The sequence below is a fragment of the Phocoena phocoena genome, chromosome 9, assembly GCF_963924675.1.
Source record: "Phocoena phocoena chromosome 9, mPhoPho1.1, whole genome shotgun sequence".
NCBI classification, from domain to species: Eukaryota; Metazoa; Chordata; class Mammalia; order Artiodactyla; family Phocoenidae; genus Phocoena; species Phocoena phocoena.
In genome coordinates this window covers 94,765,109-94,790,679 of record NC_089227.1, presented here as the reverse complement: position 1 = coordinate 94,790,679, position 25,571 = coordinate 94,765,109, and the positions used below count along the sequence as shown (strand labels likewise).

Below are 25,571 nucleotides of genomic sequence, written 5' to 3'. Positions count from 1 at the left end.
ATCTGAATGCATTTAGTTGTTTTTGTTTTCACTCATTCCTTCATTTGTTCTGACCAAGCTCAGTCTTTGCTTTCTTCTTCTGCAGCTGACTGAACCATGGCGACAACTCCTGCTGCTGCCTTTGAGGCCCTCATGAATGGAGTGACAAGCTGGGATGTCCCTAAAGGCCCCATCCCCAGTGAACTCCTTCTAACTGGAGAGGCTGCCTTCCCGGTGATGGTGAATGATCAGGGCCAGGTCCTCATTGCTGCGTCCTCCTATGGCCGAGGCCGCCTTGTGGTTGTGTCCCATGAGGGCTACCTGCTGGACGCCGGCTTGGCCCCATTTCTTCTCAATGCAGTGGGCTGGCTCTGTCCCTCTCCTGGGGCTCCCGTTGGAGTGCACCCATCCCTGGCATTACTAGCGAACATCCTGCAGGGCTCTGGGGTTGAGGCACAGATTCAGCCAGAACCGAGAGAACCCCTGGGGGTTTATTGCATCAATGCCTACAATGACACCATGACTGCAGAGCTGATCCAGTTTGTGAAACGTGGAGGGGGCCTGCTCATGGGGGGCCAAGCCTGGTATTGGGCCAGTCAGCATGGTCATGACAAGGTGCTGTCCAAGTTCCCAGGGAACCAGGTGACCAGTGTGGCTGGTGTGTACTTCACTGATACCTGTGGGGACAGAAGCCGGTTCAAGGTCTCTAAAAAGGTGCCCAAGATCCCTCTCCAGGTCAGGTGAGTGGTGTTTCCCTATGGGGAGTCTGATGTATGTTCACAATAGATTTGATCCCCCTCTTCGGTGAGCTTCCAAATACACATGATTTTCCACTGCTTTTCAGAACCACTACAAATAGAAAATAGGACAATTAAAATGCACTGAAGCCCAAGAGCGGCTGGGTTCTCACTGCCACTCCCACCTGTGGCCAAAGCGACAGTCTAAAACTTGTCTTATTCATCAATCTGTCTAGCGCCTGAGACTTGGAGAGTGTGTGTCAGTATCTCTTAAAGGAATGGAAAAGCATTTGTTTCTTTGTGTGAGGCACATACCATGTGCCAGGCCCCATGCAGAAGACCCTTGCTGTCTTGACACTTACAATCCAGTGGAAAATTAGGCAACTAAGGAAACAAACAGATACATACTCTAGCAGGTATTGATAAGAGCTACAAGGAAAGTAAAGCAGGATAAGTGATCAAGTGACCGCGAGGGGAGTGGAGAATGTTTTAGTTAGGGTCATCAGGGAAGGCTTATCAATCAGGCCTGGTCAGCATTAACTGGTGTTTCAAACAGAAGGGATTTAACATGGGTAGCTGACTAAGCAGGCGACATAGCCGAAAGCTGCACAGGAGGCAGCGAGGTAGCCAGGAGATGAGCAGCAGAGGACTGGCAGAGGCAGTGGCGGTCCAGCAGCCCAGGGGCTGCAGCCACCTGGTGGAGGCCTGTCCAGCAGCAGCCGGGACCCCAGATGCGGGGGCTGTCTGATGGGACCTGGAGCCTAAGAGAAGACACAGTGATGGCCAGAGACACAGCCTGAGAGAGACACATACCTCCGCTCCTTCCTCCTTCCTGCCTTCGGGCTTGGCTGATGGACTGAATGTGGAGTGAGGGGGGGAAAAGAGAAGTCAAGCATTTTGGTGGTCGAATGACTTAAAGGTGAGTGTTGGGGCTTCCCTGGTGGCGCAGTGTTTGAGAGTCCGCCTGCCGATGCAGGGGACGCGGGTTCGTGCCCCGGTCCGGGAAGATCCCACATGCCGCGGAGCGGCTGGGCCCGTGAGCCATGGCCGCTGAGCCTGCGCGTCCGGAGCCTGTGCTCCGCAGCGGGAGAGGCCACAGCAGTGAGAGGCCCACTTATCGCAAAAAAAAAGGTGAGTGTGTTGCCACGTAAGGAGCTGTGAAAGTCTATGAGAAGACAGATTAGAGGAGGTCTGAAGTTTAGTTTTGGATATCTGGGGTTCTAGGTAACTTGTTGTCAGTGACTCACTGTGCTTGGCCACATGTAACAGAAGCCTTATGGTAGCGGATTGACCACGCAGGAGTTTATTTTTCTCATGTAACGAAGTGCAGGCAAGATAATCAGGCCTGGGGCACTGAGTCCCTGCTTCATGATGACCAAGTTCGTTCATGCAAATCCATTCTCTCCCTCTCTCGCTCCCTTCGTCCCTCGCCCTCCATCTCTCTCTTGCTCTCTCCCCACCCCCATGGCCCCCACCCCTCCCATCACAATGTTTCACTTTTATCTTTATGGTTACAAGATTGGTACTACTGCTTCAGGCACTATAATTACACCTCCGCAAGAATAAGCTAGAATGAATACACCTGAATATGTCCCTTCTAATGCAGAAAAGAATATATTTTCTGGGAGCCCTGACCATTAGGCTTCTATTATATTTCAGTGGCCAAAATTAGCTCACCTGGCCAACTCTAGCTGCCAGAGGGTCTGAAGGGCCAAATATTTTTAAATGCGCCCTGGCATCTCTGAAGAAATCAAGACTCTGCTACAAGGAAGGGTGTACACATATTTAGTATGCATTTAGCAGTGGCCTCAGCCCCAAGTCCTGGCTCCCTTGGTCTTCCTTCCCTCTGAGAGGGTTGGGAGGTGATGAGTTACTCAGAGAGGCAGGGTGGATCTGATTCACTCCAACTTCTCTTTAATTCGAAGGGACAAACAAGGTTAAATCCCATCAACCTAACTGCTCTTAATTGTTCCAAAGGACTCCTGTCCATCAAACTAAACCTGTTTTTCTTCATCCACGCCTACATTTTTCATCTCTGCCACTGAATCTGAAGTATGTTTTATGTTTGTTTTAACTTTTAATTATGGAAAAGTTCAGAGATATGCAAAAGTAGAGAGAACAGTACAAAGAGCCCCCATGCAGCCATTACCCAAGCTCAGTAACAGCCAACTCAGTCAATCTAATTTTATCTATAGCCACACCCCCGCTTCACCCCAGATTATTTTGAAGCAAATCACAGACATCATATCATTCCATCTGTTTTTTAATATGTATCCCTAACGATGTAAATCGTTTTGAAAACATAACCACAAGGCACCATTATCATACCCAAAAGAAGTAATACTCTTAATGTCATTATTCGTTTCCATAACTGTCTTATTTTTTCAGTTTGTTGGAATTGGTCTTTTATTAAAACCCAAATATTTTGATTGCTTGATATGAATTTTATGTCTCATATAATGTTGTTTCTTTTCCAATTCTTTTTATCTCTTGCTGTTTTGTTGAAGAAACTAGGTACTTTGTCATGAAGTTTCCCCACAGTACAGAATGTGTTTCCTTCAAAACAATCTGAGTTTTGCTGATTGAATCCCTGTGGTGGCATTAAATGTATTCCTCTGTTCTCTATATTTCTTGTAAATTGTTAGCTAGATCTGGATTCTACAGCAGGGATTGGCAAACTATGGCCTGTGGGCCAGCCCCCTGTTTACTACATAAATAAAGTTTTATTGGAACACAGCGGTGTCCATTTGTGTCCATATTGTCTGTGGTTGTTTGCACAGGCTCCGGATGTGCAGGTTCAGCGGCCATGGCTCACGGGCCCAGCCGCTCCGCGGCATGTGGGATCCTCCCGGACCAGGGCACAAACCCGTGTCCCCTGCATCGGCAGGCGGACTCCCAACCACTGCGCCACCAGGGAAGCCCTGTGGTTGTTTTTGAGTTACAGTGGCAGAGTTGAGTTGTGTCAGTGGAAAACATGTGGCCCACAAGCCTAAAATATTTATTATTGGGCTGCTAAGAAAAAGTTTCCCACCTCCTGGTTGAGAGGCTTGATCAGATTCATGTTCGAATTTTATATAAGTCAGTGCGTGACCGCACTGGCCAATGGCTTGATCCTTGTAGAACTGGGATGGCAGGCAACATTTTTTCCTTACAGTTTGTCTTACAAAATATCAGATATTTGGAAATTCAGTTAATCGAAAAAATTACACTGGTAGCTCTGGCAAAGCTGAATGTAAGACTTGGTTTTCAAATTTCTCTTCCTATTCTGGATCTTCCTTCAGCTCCTGAAAAGCCAATTTATTTTCCTTATTCAGTTTCAGCTCAAACACCCTCCCCTCAGGGGAGTCTTCCTCAATGACTCTCTTGAAACTAAGACTAAACTTCCAGTTTCACTTTTCTCCATCTCTTGCCTGAACATCAGTGATCACAATCTGTAAATACCCGCCATGTGTGCTTGCTGGTACCTGTCTAGCCAACCAAAGACTAAAGTTCCACGGATGCACTGATCTTGCCTGTCACATGTGCTGCGTTATTCTCAGTGCCTGATGTGTGAAACATGGTAGAGAGAAACAGGTATTTGTAGACTGTGTAAAGTAATGAATAAATATATGAACGAATATACATCCTAAACCACGAGAAAGGAAAGGGTGGCCTGGGTACCAGGGTTGAGCCTACAGACAGCTTCATGTTATAGAATGTGCTGTGACTCAGGCTTCCAGCCTCAGCCCAAAACCGAGCTGGAGTTGACTGACCCCATCAACTCTAAAGTCTTAAAAGGCCTGTATGGTGCCCAGGCCCTCAGCTCAGATTCCTGCCGCCTTCACGCATGTCTCCTTTGAGGTTTTCAGTGAACTTTCCTGCCAACAAATCTTGGTCAATGGCTCCTGGGCTGACCGAACAGGTTTGCTGACTTTAAATTGCTGCAGGAGGCTCTGGAGCTCCTTAAGGGAACTGCCCTGTCTGCCCAGGGGAGGAGCAGTCTCATAAAACCAACAAAAGATCCTCTCAAGGGTCCTATCCCCAAGGGCAAAAGCTGCCTGCACACCTAGTTTTACACACCTGAGGAGGTCCTGCCTGTACTTTAACGTGCAAAGCCAGACCCAAAGGCATTTGCTGCTTTTATACCAAGACACGGGAGAGTCTGGGGAAAAATTAATCTCAGATCAGCAGCTCATTACTCTTACACATGGCATAACCTACAAGGTCTAGAGTGTATTAGGAGCTGCTCATATAAAAGTAAATACAAACTAGTAGCTTAGGTGTATGCCTCTCTTAAAGATTACGTGTTCTCTCTCTTGATCATCACCACATTCCCATAGAGTGCAAAGGTCTTCGTCTGAGGACTCTCAGCTTGTAAGCAGCACTGCTCTGTTTTCACCTTCAAGATCCATAAATGTAGAGAGTTTCCAGGTAAAGGTAGTGTGAAATGAGCCTAGATCCCAGAATTGCCCTCTCCACCAAATCTGACCAAGTGAATGAAAAATAGTAAGCAAACAACTAAACGTGGGGCTTCTGATGCTGATCCCACGTACTGCTAAAGCACAGTCGGTGGGAGTGCCAGGTGACTGATGTGTGGCCGGGTGTGCAGCATCTCCTGAGACTGTACCTACCCACGATGCACAACCACAGGAAAAAGTTGAAACAAATCCAAGAATTATCACTGATGCCTTCTCATGTTGTAGAAGAATGAACAAATTGGGTGAGTGGACACTTAAGGGAAAAAACCCTCAAATGTAAAAGCAGCAAAGCTCCTTCAGAATTTGGTGGAGGCAGAAAGGGATGCTGGAGTTTGCCATCTTCCAAAGACAATGGTGGGCTGAACACCTCCAGTGCATTCCATGCCTGGCTGGGTGGAGCAGACCTTGCTTTAGGTCCCTAAAGAGGGGAGGGACACGCCCCCAGTAAGGACAGCAACAGGCCCCAGCTGATCTTTGCCCTTCAGTTAGAGATACAGACGGTAAGCAATAAGAAAGTGGAAGGAAGCATTATACAGACCCCAATATGACTTGAGAAGGTGGTGGATGTGGTACGTGGCTACAAACAAACTGGCCTGGGGTAACTCAGAAAGAATATCAAGAGGACCTCACCCACACGGTATCAGAACATGCAAAAGGTCTCCTCACTCCCATGGTGAAAAAAACTATGTAATAACTATATAAAAAGGCTACATTAAACTTAAAAGGGAAATATTCGACAGAAATTTGGTGTGGAAAGACAACAGAATCAATCATGGCTGGAAGAAAAATATGACCCAATGAACAGAACAGAATATTTGCAGACTATATAATTAGTGAATAAATACATGAATGAGGACACATTCGCTCCTTGAGAATGCTTCACGCTCTAACAGAACTTTCTAAAAATGTACGTTATATAAAACAAGAGACAGAATGAGATGAAAAGGGGGAATTTCAGAGTGAAGAAAACAAATTAAGAAGCAAACACCCCACGTGAAATAGGTCTAGTAGCCAGCACATGGGAGAGAAGAGACAAGGCCAATGCATGGTGACAATGACAGCAGCTCGCCTCACACTGAACTCTCTGATCATTGCTGTCGTTACTATGACAGGTTTTAAATCTCCATGAGAAAGCCATCTCCTGTATCACCTGTTTGCTCAGGTGTGATTTTGTACCTGAGCACTGCCACCTCTCCCTTCCTTTCCTCAGTGCCCTCTCTTGCACTTCCAGCTCTGAAGGAGCACATGCTTTTCCTTTTCCATAAATGCAGTATATTCACACTTTCGTGTCTACTTAAAGCCTCTTTTGCACAAAATATACCTGTTGATTGCCACATACCCAACTGTGGTCTTCATTCAAAACTCAGTAGTTGAGAGATTACTGGTGTGTGGACAACATCATTGGCTTTAGAGACAAACCACCCTGGATTTGTTTCCTGTCCTTTCCAGTTACTAGCTAAGAAACATAGGGCAAATAGCCTAACTTTTCTGTCTTATCTATAAAGCGAGAATAATAACTTTCAGGTTTATTATAATGATTAAACGAGATGATCTGTATGTGCAAATGCCTAGAATATATTAAACCTCGTTAAATAATAGCTACTTTCATTATGTTATTATACAAACTTAAATACTGTAAATAGATAGTATACAAGACTCAAATATTGGTAAACAGAAACATCTGTTGAGAATTCCTTGACATCCCATCTTCTATGCTTGCTTGTCCAGCCTTCCTCCCTTCCCTTCTTCCTTCTCTCCTCCCTTCCTCCCTCCCTCTCTCGCTCCTTTCTTTTGAGAAACATTTCACCTTTTTAAAAAATTTTTTTAAAGATTTTTTTTTGATTTAGACCAATTTTTAAGTCTTTATTGAATTCGTTACAATATTGCTTCTGTTTTCCGTTTTGGTTTTTTGGCCGCGAGGCACGCGGGGTCTTAGCTCGCTGACCAGGGATTGAACCCGTAACCCCTGCGCTGGAAGGCAAAGTCTTAACCACTGGAACGCCAGGGAAGTCCTGAAACATTTCACCGTTTTACAAAAAATATTTCAAAATGAATTCAAGCTTATAATGAAAAATACAAGGGCAGGAATACAGACGCAATGTAGAGAATGGATGTGTGGACACGGGTCGGGGGGCGGGAGGGGACGGGTGGGATGAATTGGGAGCTTAGGTTTGAAATAAATAAGATACATAGATACCATGTGTAAAATAGATAGCTAGTGGGAACCTGCTGTACAGCACAGGGAGCTCAGTTCGGTGCTCTGTGATGACCTAGATGAGTGGGATGGTGGGGGGTGAGGGAGGTCCAAGCGGGAGGGGATATAGGTATACATAGAGCTGATTCACCTCATTGTACAGCAGAAACTAACACAACATTGTAAAGCGATTATACTCCAATTAAAAAATGTATAGAGGAGAGTGGCAAATTGTCTTTCATCCCACACCACCGTTCCCAGTCTCATGCCTCTGGACTAAGGTAGCCGCTCTTAGAAGTTTGATATGGAGCCTCTCAATTGCTTGTCTATGCCTGTGTGTGTGTTCTAAAAAATTATATTTTTAATGTATCACGTTTGTCTTCATTTTTGTTATATTTACACAACAAACTGACAGAGCACAGCATTCTAGGCTCTCACTTTCTCACCCTCAGATTCCAGGCGATATTGCACCATTGTGTTCTGGTTCTAATCAAGTTTGTCAGTCATTCTGCTCAAATCATCTCTATCCTTTTTTTCTTTTAATTGATCCATTGGATGCTGAGAGATCTGTTACTATTTTCAAATGTGATTATGAATTCATCAAATTTTAATTTTCTTTGTAGCAGTTTTTGCTTTCAGCACTTTGTTTTTAGGCCCATAAAAATTAATGAAAATTATATCTTTGGAAGGCTTAACTTCTATTCATAGAAAATATTCATCTTTTGTTTAATTCTTTCCTCTTTGAAATCAACTGCATCTCATATTAATACCGGCACTTCTGCTTTCTTTTTGTTGTATCTTCCAGATATACCTTTGTTGATTTCCTCATTTCAATCTTTGTGTACCATTTATTGATAGTTTCAATTGTGTCTTTTGTAAGCAACTTATACCTAGATGTTTTTAGCCCAGTCTGAGAGCATCTGTCTCTTTGTATACAAATGTAATCCAGTTCTAGGTAGTGATAATTCAAGTGTATTTCTTACTCTTGCCTTGTTGTTTCCCGGTTCTGTTTTTATACTTTCTTTTTACATTTTTTCTTCGTTACAGTATTTGACCTAGTTTTCTCTACTCCTTAAATTCTCCCAGCATGTTTGTAGATTATGCTTCTCAGTTCTATTTTTCCATCAGTTACCTTAACATTTAAAATTTAATTCTTAATTACCTGAGAAATATATTCATACATTCTCCGTATTTGAAAAAAAAATACTGATGAGACAAGTCCCCTTTGAGCAGCTCTTTCAATACCAACCCCTTGTCTCCATCACACAATTCAGAATACTTCTTACACTCTTGTGATTTTTGTCCTGACTTTTTTGACATATATATTGACATATATTTATTTTGTTTTATTTTTGTCTTATATAAATTGTATCACCAAATTGTTAGCTTTTATTTTTAAAATTTTTACTCAAAAAAATGTTTTGGAACATCTGACCACGTTAGTTCTCAGAGGTCGCCCTGTTGTTTGTAACTGATAAATAGTAAGCTGTAGTATGATTAAATGCCAGGCTTTTATTTGCTCCTCCTTCATGGTACTGTGCACACCATCTTCCCACCCCTTCCCCAGGAACCATGTTGACAACCCAGGATGTCATCTTCCATAGTTTTCCTCAGGCCCATATAATCATTTCATATATAGTATATGTATACATATATGGGTGTGCACACATGTCTCTGTGTACATATGCATGCCTATGTGTATATATAAACACATATAAATACATATACACATATGTACTCCTGTATAAGTGAGAGGGTGAGTCCTTTTTCAGAAGAAAGGTGAGAGGCATTGCAGTTCAGAGGGCTGCTCTCAGCCCATTGCATGTTAATTTTACATGATTGCCCCCTCACTTCTGTGGCATGTCTTACTACCGCTAGGTAGTGCTTCCCACCGGACACCACACTAGGTGCTGTTGGAACTAGAGACACACAAGATATGGTCCTACCCCTGGGTAACTTTCTGATTCAGTTATCAGTGTTTTTAAAGTAAGCCCAAGGGGCTTCCCTGGTGGTGCAGTAGTTGAGAATCCACCCGCCAATGCAGGGGACACAGGTTCAAGCCCTGGTCCGGGAAGATCCCACATGCCACGGAACAACTAAGCCGTGCACCACAACTACTGAGCCTGCGCTCTAGAGCCCGCGAGCCACAATTACTGAAGTCCGCGTGCCTGGAGCCCATGCTCCGCAACAAGAGAAGCCACTGCAATGAGAAGCCCACGCACCACAACAAAGAGTAGCCCCCACTCGCTGCAACTAGAGAAAAGCCCGCACGCAGCAACCAAGACCCAATGCAGCCAAAAATTAATTAATTAAAAACAAAAAAATAAGTCCAAGAATGTTAGGATACATCCAGACCAATTTTACAGATCACCTACCCCCAGAGTGTCCTGTGTGGATCAGTTTTCAGAATTGTGATTGTGTTAACGTCCTAGGGCTGCCATAACCAAGTACCACAGATTGGCTGGCTTAAACAGCAGAATTTTGTCATCACACCACTGAAGGCTAAAAATCTGGGATCAAGGGGTTGGCAGGGTTGGTTCCTTCTGAGGTTGTGGGGAGAATAAGCTCCAGGCCACTCTCCTGCTTCTGGTGGTTTCCTGGCAACCTTTAGCCTTCCTTGGCTTGTAGAAGCATCACCCAGATCTCTGCCTTCATTTTTACATGGAGTTCTCCCTATGTGTGTGTGTGTCTGTGTCCAAATTTCCTCTTGTTATAAGGACACCAGTCATGGTGGATTAGGCCCACCGTATCCTAACTTAGCTAATTATATCTGCAATGATCCTATTTCCAAATAAGGTCACATTCTGAGGTCCTGGGGGTTAGGACTTCAACAAATGAATTTGGAGGAGACACAACTCAACCCATAACCCTGTATACCCTTAATACTTTTAGGTAGTAAGGTCCCTGTCTATCAGATATGAAGTCTTTCATTATCAGATAAATATTCTGTGTGTATTTGTGTGTTTTATATACCCACTAACACGTGTTGAAGACTTACTATATATCAGGTACTATGTTAGCCAACTTAGGGACGTCGTCTTTATTGAATACTCCCAGACACAAGTGGTGGTAAGCAAGTGGTGGCTTGGAGAGGGGATGTAGATTTCACAGGCTCTTCCAGCTACTCTGCCAAGGGAGGAGGCAGGATCATCCTGACCAATCAGAGCCAGAGTCCACCAATGACCTGCTCAGCTGGACAGCGGCAGTTACACATTTTCATAAGCACATGAGTGTAAACCTTCAGGTTCCCGGTCTCATTATCACACCTCTCCATAGTGAAGGTGTTTTATCAGTAGCTGGACTTCACAAAGTGCCCGTCAGAAGATTCTGGCAGAACACTTAGTGTGGAAGCTAAGCCTATAAACTAAGTGTTGTGGCTCAACGTCATTGCCCCACAAAGTAAGTCTTTAAGCCTCTACAGGTGGAAAAAAGGTACAAGCTAAACTGATGCCAGAAACCTTTTGACATTTGGCCATGTTAGTTGAAAACGGAATGACAAAATTAAAACGTGTGTCTCCATTTTCATGCTAAAGAGAAATTAGGAGAAACTGTACAGGAGGAATTTTCTTCAGTAATGTTCTGCTACTTGAGTGACTAAACCTTTTTATTAACATTTGATTTTTATTATAAGACAAAGTTTTATAAAGGTAATTAAAATCATCTAAATCCCACTAGCCAAGACGATCACTGAGGACATTTTGATAAACATACTTTGGATAATGTTTCTCTGTCTGGTCTTGTGGATTTTGTTTTTTGTTTGTTTGTTTGTTCTTGGCAGTTTGTTGTGCAAAATGTGGCTTATTTAGAGCATAGTATATTAGAATCTGACTTAAAATTTTTTCTATGAAGCATTTTCCAGTAATTATTTTAATTGCCATATGATATGCTATCTACAGTTAACCATAACTTATTTAACCAATCTCCTGTCGCTTGACAAAGTATCTACAAATGGGTTTTAAAAATTCTTGAAATACAAAATCTTTCCTCAATTCATTACATTTTGACCATTTCTCAATAAGAAGTAGTAAATATGCTCATCAGATTTAAGTGACAATATTTTAACATCTTTATTGGAGTATAATTGCTTTACATTGTTGTGTTAGTTGCTGCTATATAACAAAGTGAATCAGCTATACGTATACATATGTCCCCATATCCCCTCCCTCTTGCATCTCCCTCCCACCCTCCCTATCCCACCCCTCTAGGTGGTCACAAAACATCGAGCTGATCTCCCATGAAATGCAGCTGCTTCCCACTAGCTAGCTATTTTACATTTGGTAGTGTATGTATGTCATTGCCACTCTCTCACTTCGTTTCAGCTTTCCCTTCCCACTCCCCATGTCCTCAAGTGCATTCTCTACATCTGCGACTTTATTCCTGTCCTACCCCTAGGTTCTTCAGAACCACTTTTTTTTTTTAAGATTCCATATATATGTGTTAGCATATGGTATTTGTTTTTCTTTTTCTGAATTACTTCACTCTGTGTAACAGACTCTAGGTCCGTCCGCCTGACTACAAATAACTCAATTTCGTTACTTTTTATGGTTGAGTAATATTCCATTGTATATACATGCCACATCTTCTTTATCCATTCATTTGTCGATGGACACTTAGGTTGCTCCCATGTCCTGGCTATTGTAAATAGAGCTACAATGAACACTGTGGTACATGACTCTTTTTGAATTATGCTTTTCTCAGGGTATATGCCCAGTAGTGGGACTGCTGGGTCATATGGTAGTTCTATTTATAGTTTTTTAAGGAACCTCCGTACTGTTCTCCATAGTGGCTATATCAATTTACATTCCCACCAACAGTGCAAGAGGGTTCCCTTTTCTCCACACCCTCTTCAGCATTTATTGTTTGTAGATTTTTTGATGATGGCCATTCTGACTGGTGTGAGGTGATACCTCATTGTAGTTTTGATTTGCATTTCTCTCATGATTAGTGATGTTGAGCATCCTTTCATGTGTTTGTTGGCAATCTGTGTATCTTCTTTGAAGAAATATCTGTTTATGTCGTCTGCCCATTTTGGGGTTGGGTTGTTTGTTTTTTTTGATACTGAGCTACATGAGCTGCTTGTATATTTTGGAGATAAATCCTTTGTCAGTTGCTTCATTTGCAAATATTTTCTCCCATTCTGAGGGTTGTCTTTTCATCTTGCTTATAGTTTCCTTTGCTGTGCAAAAGCTTTTAAGTTTCATTAGGTCCCATCTGTTTTTGTTTTTATTTCCATTTCTCTAGGACGCGGGTCAAAAAGGATCTTGCTGTGATTTATGTCATAGAGTGTCTGCCTATGTTTTCCTCTAAGAGTTTTATAGTGTATGGCCTTATATTTAAGTCTTTAATCCATTCTGAGTATATTTTTGTGTATGGTGTTAGGAAGTGTTCTAATTTCATTCTTTTACATGTAGCTGTCCAGTTTTCCCAGCACCACTTATTGAAGAGGCTGTCTTTTCTCAATTGTATATCCTTACCTCCTTTATCAAAGATAAGGTGATCAAATGTGCGTGGGTTTACCTCTGGGCTTTCTATCCTATTCCATTGATCTATTTTTCTGTTTTTGTGCCAGTACCATACTGTCTTGATTACTGTAGCTTTGTAGTATAGTCTGAAGTCAGGGAGCCTGATTCCCTCAGCTCTGTTTTTCTTTCTCAAGATTGCTTTGGCTACCCGGGGTCGTTTGTGTTTCCATACAAACTGTGCAATTGTTTGTTCTAGTTCTGTGAAAAATGCCAGTCTGTAGTTTGATAGGGATTGCACTGAATCTGTAGATTGCTTTGGGAAGTAGAGTCATTTTCACACTGTTGATTCTACCAATCCAAGAACATGGTATATCTCTCCATCTATTTGTATCATCTTTAATTTCTTTCATCAGTGTCTTATAGTTTTCTGCCTCCTTAGGTAGGTTTATTGCTAGATATTTTTTTCTTTTTGTTGCAATGATAAATGGGGGTGCTTCCTTAATTTCTCTTTCAGATTTTTCATCATTAGTGTATAGGAATGCAAGAGATTTCTGTGCATTACCTTTGTATCCTGCTACTTTACCAAAGTCATTGATTAGTTCTAGTAGTTTTCTGGTAGCATCTTTAGGATTCTTATGTACAGTATCATGTCATCTGCAAACAGTGACAGTTTTACTTCTTCTTTTCTGATTTGGATTCCTTTTATTTCTTTTTCCACTCTGATTACTGTGGATAAAACTTCCAAAACTATGCTGAATAATAGTGGTAAGAGTGGGCACCCTTGTCTTGTTCCTGATCTTAGTGGAAATGGTTTCAGTTTTTCACCATTGAGGACGATGTTGGCTGTGGGTTTGTCATATATGGCCTTTATTATGTTGAGGTAAGTTCCCTCTGTGCCTACTTTCTGGAGGGTTTTTATCATAAATGGGTGTTTAATTTTGTCAAAAGCTTTTTCTGCATCTATTGAGATGATCATATGGTTTTTATCCTGCAATTTGTTAATATGGTGTATCACATTGATTGATTTGCATATATTGAAGAATCCTTGTATTCCTGGGATAAACCCCACTTGATCGTGGTGTATGATCCTTTTAATGTGCTGCTAGGTTCTGTTTGCTAGTATTTTGTTGAGGATTTTTGCATCTATGTTCATCAGTGATATTGGCCTGTAGTTTTCTTTTTTTGGTAACATCTTTGTCTGGTTTTGGTATTAGGGTGATGGTGGTCTCGTAGAATGAGTTTGGGAGTGTTCCTCCCTCTGCTGTATTTTGGAAGAGTTTGAGAAGGATCGGTGTTAGCTCTTCTCTAAATGTTTGATAGAATTCGCCTGTGAAGACATCTGGTCCTGGGCTTTTGTTCGTTGGAAGGTTTTTAATCCCAGTTTCAATTTCAGTGCTTGTGATTGGTCTGTTCATATTTTCTATTTCTTCCTGGTTCAGTCTCGGAAGGTTGTGCTTTTCTAAGAAATTGTCCATTTCTTCCAGGTTGTCCATTTTATTGGCATATAGTTGCTTGTAGTAATCTCTCATGATCCTTTGTATTTCTGCAGTGTCAGTTGTTACTTCTCCTTTTTCATTTCTAATTCTATTGATTAGGGTCTTCTCCCTTTTTTTCCTGATAAGTCTGGCTAATCGTTCATCAATTTTGCTTATCTTCTCAAAGAACCAGCTTTTAGTTTTATTGATCTTTGCTATTGTTTCCTTCATTTCTTTTTATTTCTAATCTGATCTTTATGATTTCTTTCCTTCTGCTAACTTTGAGGTTGTTTTGTTCTTCTTTCTCTAATTGCTTTAGGTGTAAGGTTAGGTTGTTTATTCGAGATGTTTCTTGTTTCTAGAGGTAGGATTGTATTGCTATAAACTTCCCTCTTAGAACTGTTTTTGTTGCATCCCATAGGTTTTGGGTCGTCATGTTTTCATTGTCATTTGTTTCTAGGTATTTTTTTGATTTCCTCTTTGATTTCTTCAGTGATCTCTTGGTTATTTAGTAGCGTATTGTTTAGCCTCCATGTGTTTGTATTTTTAACAGTTTTTTTCCTGTAACTGATATCCAGTCTCATAGCGTTGTGGTCAGAAAAGGTATCTGATACAATTACAATTTTCTTAAATTTACCAAGGCTTGATTTGTGACCCAAAATATGATCTCTCCTGGGGAATGTTCCATGAGCACTTGAGAAAAATGTGTATTCTGTTGTTTTTGGATGGAATGTCCTACAAATATCAATTAATTCCATCCTGTTTAATGTACCATTTAAACCTTGTGTTTCCTTATTTATTTTCATTTTGGTTGATCTGTCCATTGGTGAAAGTGGGGTGTTGAAGTCCCTACTATGATTGTGTTACTGTCGATTTTCCCTTTTATGGCTGTCAGCATTTGCCTTATGTATTAAGATGCTCCTATGTTGGGTGCATAAATATTTACAATTGTTATATCTTCTTCTTGGATCGAGCCCTTGATCATTATGTAGTGTCCTCCTTTGTCTCTTGTAATAGTCTTTATTTTAAAGTCTGTTTTGTCTGATATGAGAATTGCTACTCCAGTTTTCTTTTGATTTCCATTTGCATGGAATATCTTTTTACATCCCCTCAGTTTCAGTCTGTATGTGTCCCTAGTTCTGAAGTGGGTCTCTTGTAGACAACATATATATGGGTCTTGTTTTGTATCCATTCAGCCAGTCTAGGTCTTTTGGTTTGAGCATTTAGTCCATTTACATTTAAGGTAATTATCGATATGTATGTTCCTACTACCATTTTCTTAATTGTTTTGGGTTTGTTATTGTAGGTCTTTTCCTTGTCTTGTGTTTCCTGCCTAGAGAAGTTCCTTTAGCATTTATTGTAAAACTGGTTTGTTGGTGCAGAATTCTCCTAGCTTTTGCTTGTCTGTAAAGGTTTTAATTTCTCCGTCAAATCTGAGTGAGATCCTTGCTGGGTAGAGTAATCTTGGTTGTAGGTTTTTTTCCTTCATCACTTTAAGTATGTCCTACCACTCCGTCCTGGCTTGCAGATTTCTGCTGAAAGATCAGCTGTTAACCTTATGGAGATTCATTTGTATGTTATTTGTTGCTTTTCCCTTGCTGCTTTTAATATTTGTTCTTTGTATTTAATTTTTGATAGTTTGATTAATGTGTGTCTTGGCATGTTTCTCCTTGGATTTATCCTGTATGGGACTCTCTGTGTTTCCTGGACTTGACTATTTCCTTTCCCATGTTTGAGAAGTTTTCAACTATAATCTTTTCAAATATTTTCTCAGTCCCTTTCTGTCTTCTTTTCTGGGACCCCTGTAATTCGAATGTTGGTACATTTAATGTTGTCCCCGAGGTCTCTGAGACAATCCTCAATTCTTTTCATTCTTTTTTCTTTATTCTGCTCCGCTGTAGTTATTTCCACTCTTTTATCTTCCAGGTCACTTATCCGTTCTTCTGCCTCAGTTATTCTGCTATTGATTCCTTCTAGAGAATTTTAAATTTCATTTATTGTGTTGTTCATCATTGTTTGTTTGCTCTTTAGTTCTTCTAGGTCCTTATTAAATATTTCTTGTATTATCTCCATTCTATTACCAAGATTTTGGATCATCTTTACTATCATTAGTCTGAATTCATTTTCAAGTAGGCTGCCTATTTCCTCTTCATTTGTTTGGTCGGGTGGGTTTTTACCTTGCTCCTTCATGTGCTGCGTATGTCTCTGTCTTCTCATTTTGCTTAACTTACTGTGTTTGGGGTCTCCTTTTCGCAGGCTGCATGTTCGTAATTCCCATTTTTTTTTGGTGTCTGCCCCCTGTGGGTAAGGTTGGTTTAGTGGCTTGTGTAGGCTTCCTGGTGGTGGGAACTGGTGCCTGTCTTCTGGTGCATGCAGCTGGATCCTGACTTTCTGGTGGGCTGAACCGCATCCGGTGGTGTGTCTTGGGTGTCTGTGAACTTAGTATGATTTTAGGCAGCCTCTTTGCTAATGGGTGGGGTTGTGTTCCTTTTTGCTAGGTGTTTGGCATGGGGTGTCCAGCACTGGAGCTTGCTGGTCATTGAGTGGAGCTGGGTCTTAGCACTGAGACGGAGATCTCTGGAACAGCTCTCACTGATTGATATTACGTGGGGCCAGAAGGTCTCTGGTGGACCAATGTCCTGAATTCGGCTCTCCCACCTCAGAGGCTCAGGCCTGACACCCGGCCGGAGCACCAGACCCTGTCAGCCACACGGCGGGAGTGCCTTCAGAGTCGGAGGCGGTGGCCTGCGGTGGCTGTCCTTCTGCACTGCACATTAGAATCACCTAAGTGACAGTTTTTAAAAGGAGTGAGTTTGTATAAATCTTCAAGTGTAGTATTAAATAGTTTACTTGTAACATGTTCCTGGATCAGTGCTAGCATGTGGAGAGGGGGATTTGATTTTTACTGCCTTCTTTTACAGAAATGTTACTCTGAAAAATGTCTAAGTAGGACTACTTTCTCTAAGAATAACAGATCCATTTTTCTAACAATTCATTTATACGTTCAGTAACAGGCAGACTTCGGAGATACTGCGAGTTCAGTTCCAGACCACTGCAGTAAAGCGAGTCACACGAGTGATTTCAAATCTCAAATCTTAGCGAGAATAAGAAGGTTGGCATGAACTGTGTATCTTTGTACCCACACAGATTGCTCTATTCAGTGAGCTCATTTCAGTGGTTCACTCACTGACTATAGCCCCTTTGTTCCTTTTCCTTTGTCTCTTTTCCAGGTTTGGGGAGAATCTCGGGCAGGATCAGCAGGAGCTCCTGGAAGGGATCTCAGAGCTGGACATCAAAACAGGGGGAATCCCCTCGCAGCTGCTGGTGCATGGGGCCCTGGCCTTCCCCCTGGGCTTAGATGCCTCTCTCGGCTGCTTCCTGGCAGCTGCCCGCTATGGCCGGGGCCGCGTGGTTCTGGCTGCCCACGAGGGCATGCTCTGTACGCCCAAGATGGGGCCCTTTTTGCTCAATGCTGTGCGCTGGCTGGCCAGAGGCCAGACGAGCAAAGTTGGGGTGAACACGTGTCTAAAAAATCTGTGTGCCCTGCTGTCAGAGCATGGCCTGGAATGCAGTCTGGAGCCCCACCTGACTGCTGACTTGAGCGTCTACTGCTGTGCGGCTTACAGTGACAAGGAGGCTAAGCAGCTGCAGGAGTTTGTGGCTGAGGGTGGGGGCTTGCTGATCGGGGGCCAGGCCTGGTGGTGGGCCTCCCAGAACCCCGGCCGCTCCACTTTGGCTAGTTTCCCTGGTAACGTCATACTCAACTGCTTTGGCCTCAGTATCCTAGCTCGGACTCTGGACCCAGGCTGTTTCCCTGTCCCTACCCCTGAGAAGCAGAGCTACCACTTCCGCAAGGCACTGTCTGAATTCCAGCTTATCGTGAACCACGGGGGTGGGAACCTGGAAAAGAGCTGGCTGGCCAAACTGGGAGCAGATGCAGCAGGCTTCCTGCAGATCCCCGCAGAGGGGGTCCCTGCTTATGTTTCCTTGCACCGGCTCCTGAGGAAGATGCTGCATCTGTCGGGGCTCCCAGCTGTGAGCAGGGAAAAGCCAGTTGCCAGTGACTCCTATGAGGCTGCCCTGCTCTGCCTGGCCACGGAGCTGGCACGCTCCGGCACAGACTGCTCTCAGCTGGCACAGGGGCTTGGAACCTGGTCTTGCAGCTCCAGTTCGTACCCCTCAGAACATGCCATCACAGTGGAGATCGATGGAAGCAACCCAGGTACAGAATGAGGGACCTGGGGGAAGGTGGGGCTAGCGAGATTTGCAGGACATTGCAGGTGCTGAAGCTCAGGTAGGCCAGCTCCATTCTCTAACAGGTACTTCCCAGGAGACGGGGGTTGGGGTTCTGCTCAGGGATTAGGTGGGATGGATGCAAGAAGCATGGATGAGATGAGGTGCGCAGGGCAGGGCTGCACCTCTGGGAGGGGCTGTGAGGTTCCAGGTGGGGTGGAGTCAGGTGGGGGAATAACTCAGCCCTTCCTATGGCTTTTGTCAGGCAGCGGTGATTCCTGGGTGAGTACAGGGCTCTACCTCCCAAATGGACAAAATGCAGAAGTCTCCTTGTCTGAAGCTGCGGTTTTTGCTGGCCTGAAGGTAAGGCCAGAACGCCACTGCCACATCTCAGAGCCACAGGGCTTCATTCTCATCCAGCTCGCGACACTTCTTCCAGGAGTGCAGGAAGGCATTGTTCTGCCCACGTTACAGATTTCACAGATGAAACAGCTAAGTTTCAGGGAGCCTAAGGGAGTGACTGAAGATGCCAGAGCTCCTAACATCAGATCCAGTCCTCAAACACAAGCCCTCAGGTTTCCACCTCCCGACAGGGCTGTGAGGCGAAGGAGCGCCTGTTACGTATTCGGAACCTCACTCATTTCTCCAACGCGGCCTTTCTGGGTTTTACCTCTTCACCCTGACTGCTGAAGGGTGTACTTAACCCCGTCACTCACAAAAACAGGCCGTCATGCAGAAGTAAAATTCTTCCCGCCTCAATTTTGAGGGTCACTTCCTACCATAGTAAGGGTCTCTTTTGGGTTCGTCTCCTTTCTCAAGCTCACTTACATTAAACCTAAGAAAAGCAGTCACAGGACTCCAGACAAAATGCACTCCATCTACCTGACCAGGAGGGGAGGCTGAGACAAAGGGGGAAGACAGAACCAGTTCTCCCCCGTCACCCCATATCCCACTGCCTCTGGATAGGCCTCCAGTCTGTGCACAAAGGGCAGATGAAGATTCCCTCTGCCTCATTCCCAGCATCGGAATCACCTTAGGGGCTTGAACCCTGGAGCGAGAGCCCAGGTTCTGCCTGGTACAGAGGCACCACGGGACCCTAGTCAATATCAGCCTCGGGGTTATGCCTGGTCTGCCTGATCGTGGTCCATTGTGGAGCTGCTTAAATCCCTAGAAAAATGATTCTGCGTACCTTTCAGTCCATATGGTTTTTGGAGTGCTAAAAGCTCACAGTACCACACACCCACAGCACACATGGTGGAATCGCCTCTCCAGGTACAGATTGGCTGCCACACCGATGACCTGACGAGTGCCAGCAAGCTGTCTCGAGCCCCTGTGGTAACTCACCAGTGCTGCATGGATAGGACCAAACTGTCAGTCTCCTGCCTCTGGGGTGGCCTTCTCTATGTCATCGTGCCCAAGGGCAGTAAACTGGGCCCCGTGTCCGTCACCATCAAGAGGGCTGTGCCTGCCCCATATTACAGGCTGGGTGAGTGGACTGAACGTGGAGGGGAGTGGGAGAGCCGGGGGTGCTGTGGTGTTGATGGGCTTGTTGAAGGAGGGGAGGGAAGAGGATTGGTGGACAAGAGGAGGAGGGACTGTCTGAGGTGCCAGTGGAGGTAGGAGATGAGGGACTCCCTGTGTCCATGGAGACGTCCGGGCAGAACAGAGGGAAGGGTCTGGGGGCCTGTCCTTCACTTCACAGCACATAGACCCACATGATAGTAGTTCATCATTTCACTGTCCTCCTCCTGGAGTTCCAGTTGTGTTTTTCAGCTCAAGGAAAGTTGAGGAAGTGGGTGACAGGTTCCATGCCCTTTATTCCCAGGTAAGACATCCCTGGAGGAGTGGAAGAGGCGTATCCAGGAGAGCACAGCTCCCTGGGGAGAGCTGGCAACAGACAACATCATCTTGACGGTGCCAACTGCAGACCTCCAGGCCCTGGAGGACCCCGAATCTTTACTCCACCTCTGGGATGAGATGATGCGGGCTATAGCCAGGCTGGCAGCCCAGCCCTTTCCTTTCCTCCGTCCAGAGAGGATTGTTGCTGATGTGCAGATCTCAGCCGGTGGGTGCTCCAGAGGAATGCTCCTAGTCTGTGGACACCATTTATTTATTATTTTGCCTTTTTTTGGCCCGTAGTTTTTTATTTTTATTTTTTGTAGTGTCTTTGTCTGGTTCTGGTATCAGGGTGACGGCGGCTTCATAGAATGGCTTTGGGAGTGTTCTATCCTCTTCCATCTTTTGGAAGAGTTTGAGAAGGATTGGTATAAGTTCTGCTTTGTATGTTTGGTAGAATTTCCCTGTGAAGCCGTCCAGTCCTGGACTTTTGTTTGTAGGGAGTTTTTTAAATTACAGGTTCTATTTCACTTCTAGCAATTGGTCTGTTCAAATTATCTGTTTTTTCTTGACTCAATTTGGGCAGGCCGTGTGTTTCTAGAAACTCATCCATTTCTTCTAGGTTGTCCAATTTGTTGGCATATAACTGTTCATAGTATCCTCTTGTGATTTTCTGTATCTCTGTGGTATCAGTTGTTATTTCTCCTCTTTCATTTATTATTTTGTTTATTGGAGTCCCCTCTCTTTTCTTCTTGTGAGCCTGGCCCGGGTTTGTTGATTTTGTTTATCCTTTCAAAAAACCGGCTGTTGGTTTTACTGATCTTTTCTATTGTTTTTTTAATCTCTATTTATTCCCTGTCTGATCTTTATTTCCTTCCTTCTGCTGACATCTATTTTGCCTTTTTTAAACGTCCAATATGCGTAAGGCATAATTTTACCAGTAAAGTAAGGGAAAAAAAGATGTTCAAGACATGGACTTTGATGGAGATGAAAAGATGTTTACATGTGAAAAGGTAAATCATGTTCATCTAAAGCGTAAGATTTCACAGGAGGGAGAACAGTCTCAGAAAAATTGGTACCAGGAGTTCAAGATGGCAGTGAGCGTTGTTTCAAGGAGAGTTTAAAACAGAAATATCTCCTTCAAACGTGTTGGCAATGAAAAGAGAGAGTAAAGAGGTTTATGTTAAGTATTCAGTGGTTTAGAGGAAAGAAGGCCATCTTAAAAAAAAAAAAAAAAAAAAAAAACACGGATATCTGGTTCCAACATGTGGAAAATTCCTCTGGACCTGTTTTCTAATCTTCAAAAAACCACAAGATTTTCACTGTTAAAAAGTATAACTCTGGCCAACAGTAGCGTACACAGGAGAAGAAACGGCACTGCCCTAGCCTCAGGGATCTCAAATTCAGACACAGGACCTAATGTCGTAGACTCACATGCAAAGAAAACTCACACAAAAGGAAGCACTGAATTATAGTGAGAATGACTATATAAAGTGTTAACATTTGGGGGGCCAGAGAGAAGGCGAAGCATAACTCCAGTGTGGAGGCCGGGAAGAAGGGTCGGGACTCTTCAGACCAAGTCAGAGAAAGCATCTGCTTTCCAATCAGCATGGAGATTCTGGAATTATGGTAGCAGCCAGGATGGCGAGAAAAAGTTACACCATGGAGAGGAATGAAGTGAGATGGGTTTGGGTGGACCACGCCCACCATGCCTCACTCTTCCTTTTGCGTTCCCAGGCTGGATGCACTCAGGATACCCTATCATGTGCCACCTGCAGTCGGTGCAGGAGCTCATCAGTGAGATGGGCATGAGAAGCAGAGGTCTGTGGGGAGCCATCCACGAGCTGGGCCACAACCAGCAGCGGCACGGGTGGGAGTTCCCCCCACACACCACCGAGGCCACCTGTAACCTCTGGTCAGTCTATGTGCACGAGACGGTCCTGCACATCCCCAGGGCTCAGGCCCACCCAGCTCTGAGCCCTCCAGAACGAGAGAAAAGGATCAAAACACACCTGGGAAAGGGAGCGCCCCTGAACGACTGGAATGTGTGGACAGCTCTGGAAACGTATCTAAAGGTACTGAACAGAAATTCAGGGAGATGGGGGCCACTAGACCCTCAGTCATGTAGCATCCTGGACCCCAGGAGCTCTCCAACTCCTTCACCACCCCTATCAGCCTGGGCCCACCACCTCCCCTGGCTGCATGGCGGTGCTTCTCAGGTCATACACCTCTAAGATGGAGATAATGATGCCTGTCCCACTCACGTACTGTGGTTTTGTGATGATATGTAAGAGGAAATGAAAACTACTGTGAAAAGAAAATAAGTAGAGAATGTAGTCTCTGGGTATATCGGTCAAGAGCAGAAGCTCTGAGTGAGACACTCCTGAGACTGAGTCAAAGCGCTCCCACTCATTCGTCCGTCCTTTGTCCCCAAGTAGGTGCCTTGGAAATGCTGTGATCATTTTGCTTTGCTTTGTTTTCCCTCACCTTAGTTTTATGCGTCAAGTGAGTGTTGCATCCCTTCATAATTACAGTGATGTGTTAGGGGCAACTCCATTACAAGAAGGCCTCTTAGGAGGTAAATCTGTCAATGATTCTCAAATTTCCATCACCCATTTGATCCCAAAATGTCTTTAGAATGAATAAGTAAATAACCAACCCAACAGAGGAACACCGAAGTCCCAAAGTGAGTCGATTTCCTATGAAATAAGCATAAATCCCTTTCCCCTCCCCTATCCTGCTTTGAATTTTTATATTTTCAAGTTGTCAAAGCCACTCCCCATTATCAGATCTCCTATACTGTCTACCATGACTCTTTAGATAGTGGGTATTGCCCACTTTTTACAGGCACATACTGAGTTAGAGAGTTTAAGCATCCTGTCCAATGTCACACATTTAAATGATGGAACCAGAACCTAAAATCAGGAGCTAATGACAAGCCCAGGCTTTTGCACTTCTGAACCCTCCCTCTGATTTCTTTTTCTTTTTTCACTCATTTTCTGAAGAGTGAGTGTGAGACAGCCCCAGTCAATGAGATAACTGTGCAGCATCAGCCCAGGATTCTAGAGCCAGTCTGAGGGTCTACAGGGAAAGAGACCTTACATGGTAGTTGCCACTGAAGTGTAAGGCAAAGCTCTAATTCCACCCTACCTACTGACCCACTCACCATGAATATCATTTTGCAAAAGCTTTGGGGAGACCCCTCACCTTGGAGCCTGAGACTTGGTCCCAGGACAGAGAGATACCTTCTGTTTTCTTCACCTGTGGGAGGTCTGCTCGCCATCATTCCTCCTGCTGTTGCCTTAGCGTAGATCCTCAGGATCCTCTTCTGTTTTAAAAGCCTCCTCAGTTTTTCCAGCATCCCGCTTCAACCACCTATCATCCATCTTCCACACCGCTTCCAGAATAATCTGAATATTCCATGTTTAAGCTCGTCAAGTGTTCTCCTTCACACACAGAATAAAACGGAAGCTGCTTAGCTGGGTGCAGAAGGCCCTTTACCATCAGGCTTTGGCCAACACCTCCATCTCCATCTCCCAATTTCCTGTCTCCATAATTATCCTGCAGTTTACCGAGCTGCTTCCCGCTATGAACACATCTTGCTGTTTTTGTTCCTATACCTCCTCACGTTTCCTTCCTGCAGCTGCAACGTGCTTGAACACCTTGTCTGTTACCTGTCAAGTCACCTGTCAAAATCCAGCTCTCTTGTCCTCTTCTCCCGACATCATCTCCTTGACAAGCCAACTTTTTTTGTCATTTGTTTACTTACAAGTCTGTCTCTCCCATTGACCAGTGACCTCCAGATAAACAAGAGCCTTAATCATTTTGCCTAGAAATACCTGGCACATTGTAGATATTTTTTAATGTTGTATGTGTGATAAATGTTTAATTTGTGGATTACTAATTAAGAGAGACGAGCAGGACGATTGTCAAAGGCCAAGCAGTGAGAGCACAACAGTGAGGTCAGAGGGAGGCTGATCAAAATGCCGTCTGTCCTCGGGCTTCTACACCTCAGAGTCAGAGGATTCTCCTCCATAAAAGGGGGTGGTCTGGGAAACCTCAAGATCCCTGCTACTTTTAAACCTCTATAATCTTGGCAAGAGTCTCCTGCCCATGGCTTTCAGGTGGGCTGTTCCCTATAAAGTATGAGTCACTCTCATTTTGAGCTCCTTGTGACATACCTGCTTCTTCCTTGTTTTGTCCCAAAGGCAGTGTTCCACAGAGAAAAACAGTAGCCTTGAAAATAGTCACAGCTCTGAGACGGCTGAAAAAGAGAAAAAAACAAGGGCTTTATTCTGTCTGGAAGGTTTTATTATGTCTGGAAGGTGTCAGAAGTTCCCAGATTTTGGCTCCCAAAATCCCCATCTCAGTCAGGCTCAAACCTGTCTGATGCTCGGGAAACACTTAGGAACTGGGGATATAATTTTTTTAAATAGGGATATAATGATAACTGTCATTTATTGAGTATTTACCTCTTTTCAGCCATTAGGGTCTTCATGTAGTCCCCTACTACATTCAGGGAGTACAGAGTTTGTGGCCAAGGAGTGGAATGAGCCAGTAAGATTGTGTTTATGTGCAGGGTTGAGATGGGGAGATAAGGGCAAGCAAAGAAGTGAAGCTGGTGAATGATTAAGGGGAAGAAATCACCAGAAATGAGATGCACTCATGAACACGCACGTTGCAGGTATTTTCACAAACTTGTACCTCATCCCGCCCCTCCCTTCTCTCCCAGCTCCAGGAGGCCTTTGGATGGGAGCCATTCACCCAGCTCTTTGCTGAGTACCAGACCCTCTCTGACATCCCCACAGACAACACTGGCAAGATGAATCTGTGGGTGAAGAAGTTCTCTGGAAGGGTACAGAAGAATCTGGCTCCTTTCTTCGAGGCCTGGGGCTGGCCTGTCCAGAAGGAAGTGGCTGCGAGCCTGGCCTGTCTGCCTGAGTGGCAGGAAAACCCCATGCAGACGTACATCCAGACTGAGGGCTAAAAGATGTGCACAAAGGGGTGTGTGTGCAGGACGGGGGGTGATCACTCACCAACTCTGCCACCCTCTTTCTTGCCTAGTGTACCTTGAGCCTGAATCCTACTTCCTACCTGTCCTCAGGAAGGCCTTTAAGGTCCTAAGACAAAACGGGACCAACTTTCTCAGGCTGCTGTGCTGCTTTTATTGTTTCTCTACTGGTACTCTTGCTCTCATC

At 44.1% G+C, this 25,571-nt stretch overlaps 1 protein-coding gene across 1 annotated transcript; it reads left to right on the top strand.

Moving 5' to 3' along the window:
• Nucleotides 1-96: 96 nt before the first annotated feature.
• On the top strand, nucleotides 97-25,360 carry TCAF2 (TRPM8 channel associated factor 2). Its single transcript, XM_065883603.1, has 7 exons — nucleotides 97-719; nucleotides 17,535-18,526; nucleotides 18,803-18,900; nucleotides 19,810-20,023; nucleotides 20,363-20,602; nucleotides 22,111-22,448; nucleotides 25,106-25,360. The coding sequence occupies exons 1-7, from the start codon at nucleotides 97-99 to the stop codon at nucleotides 25,358-25,360; spliced, it is 2,760 nt and encodes a 919-aa protein (XP_065739675.1).
• The last annotated feature ends 211 nt before the right edge of the window (nucleotides 25,361-25,571 follow it).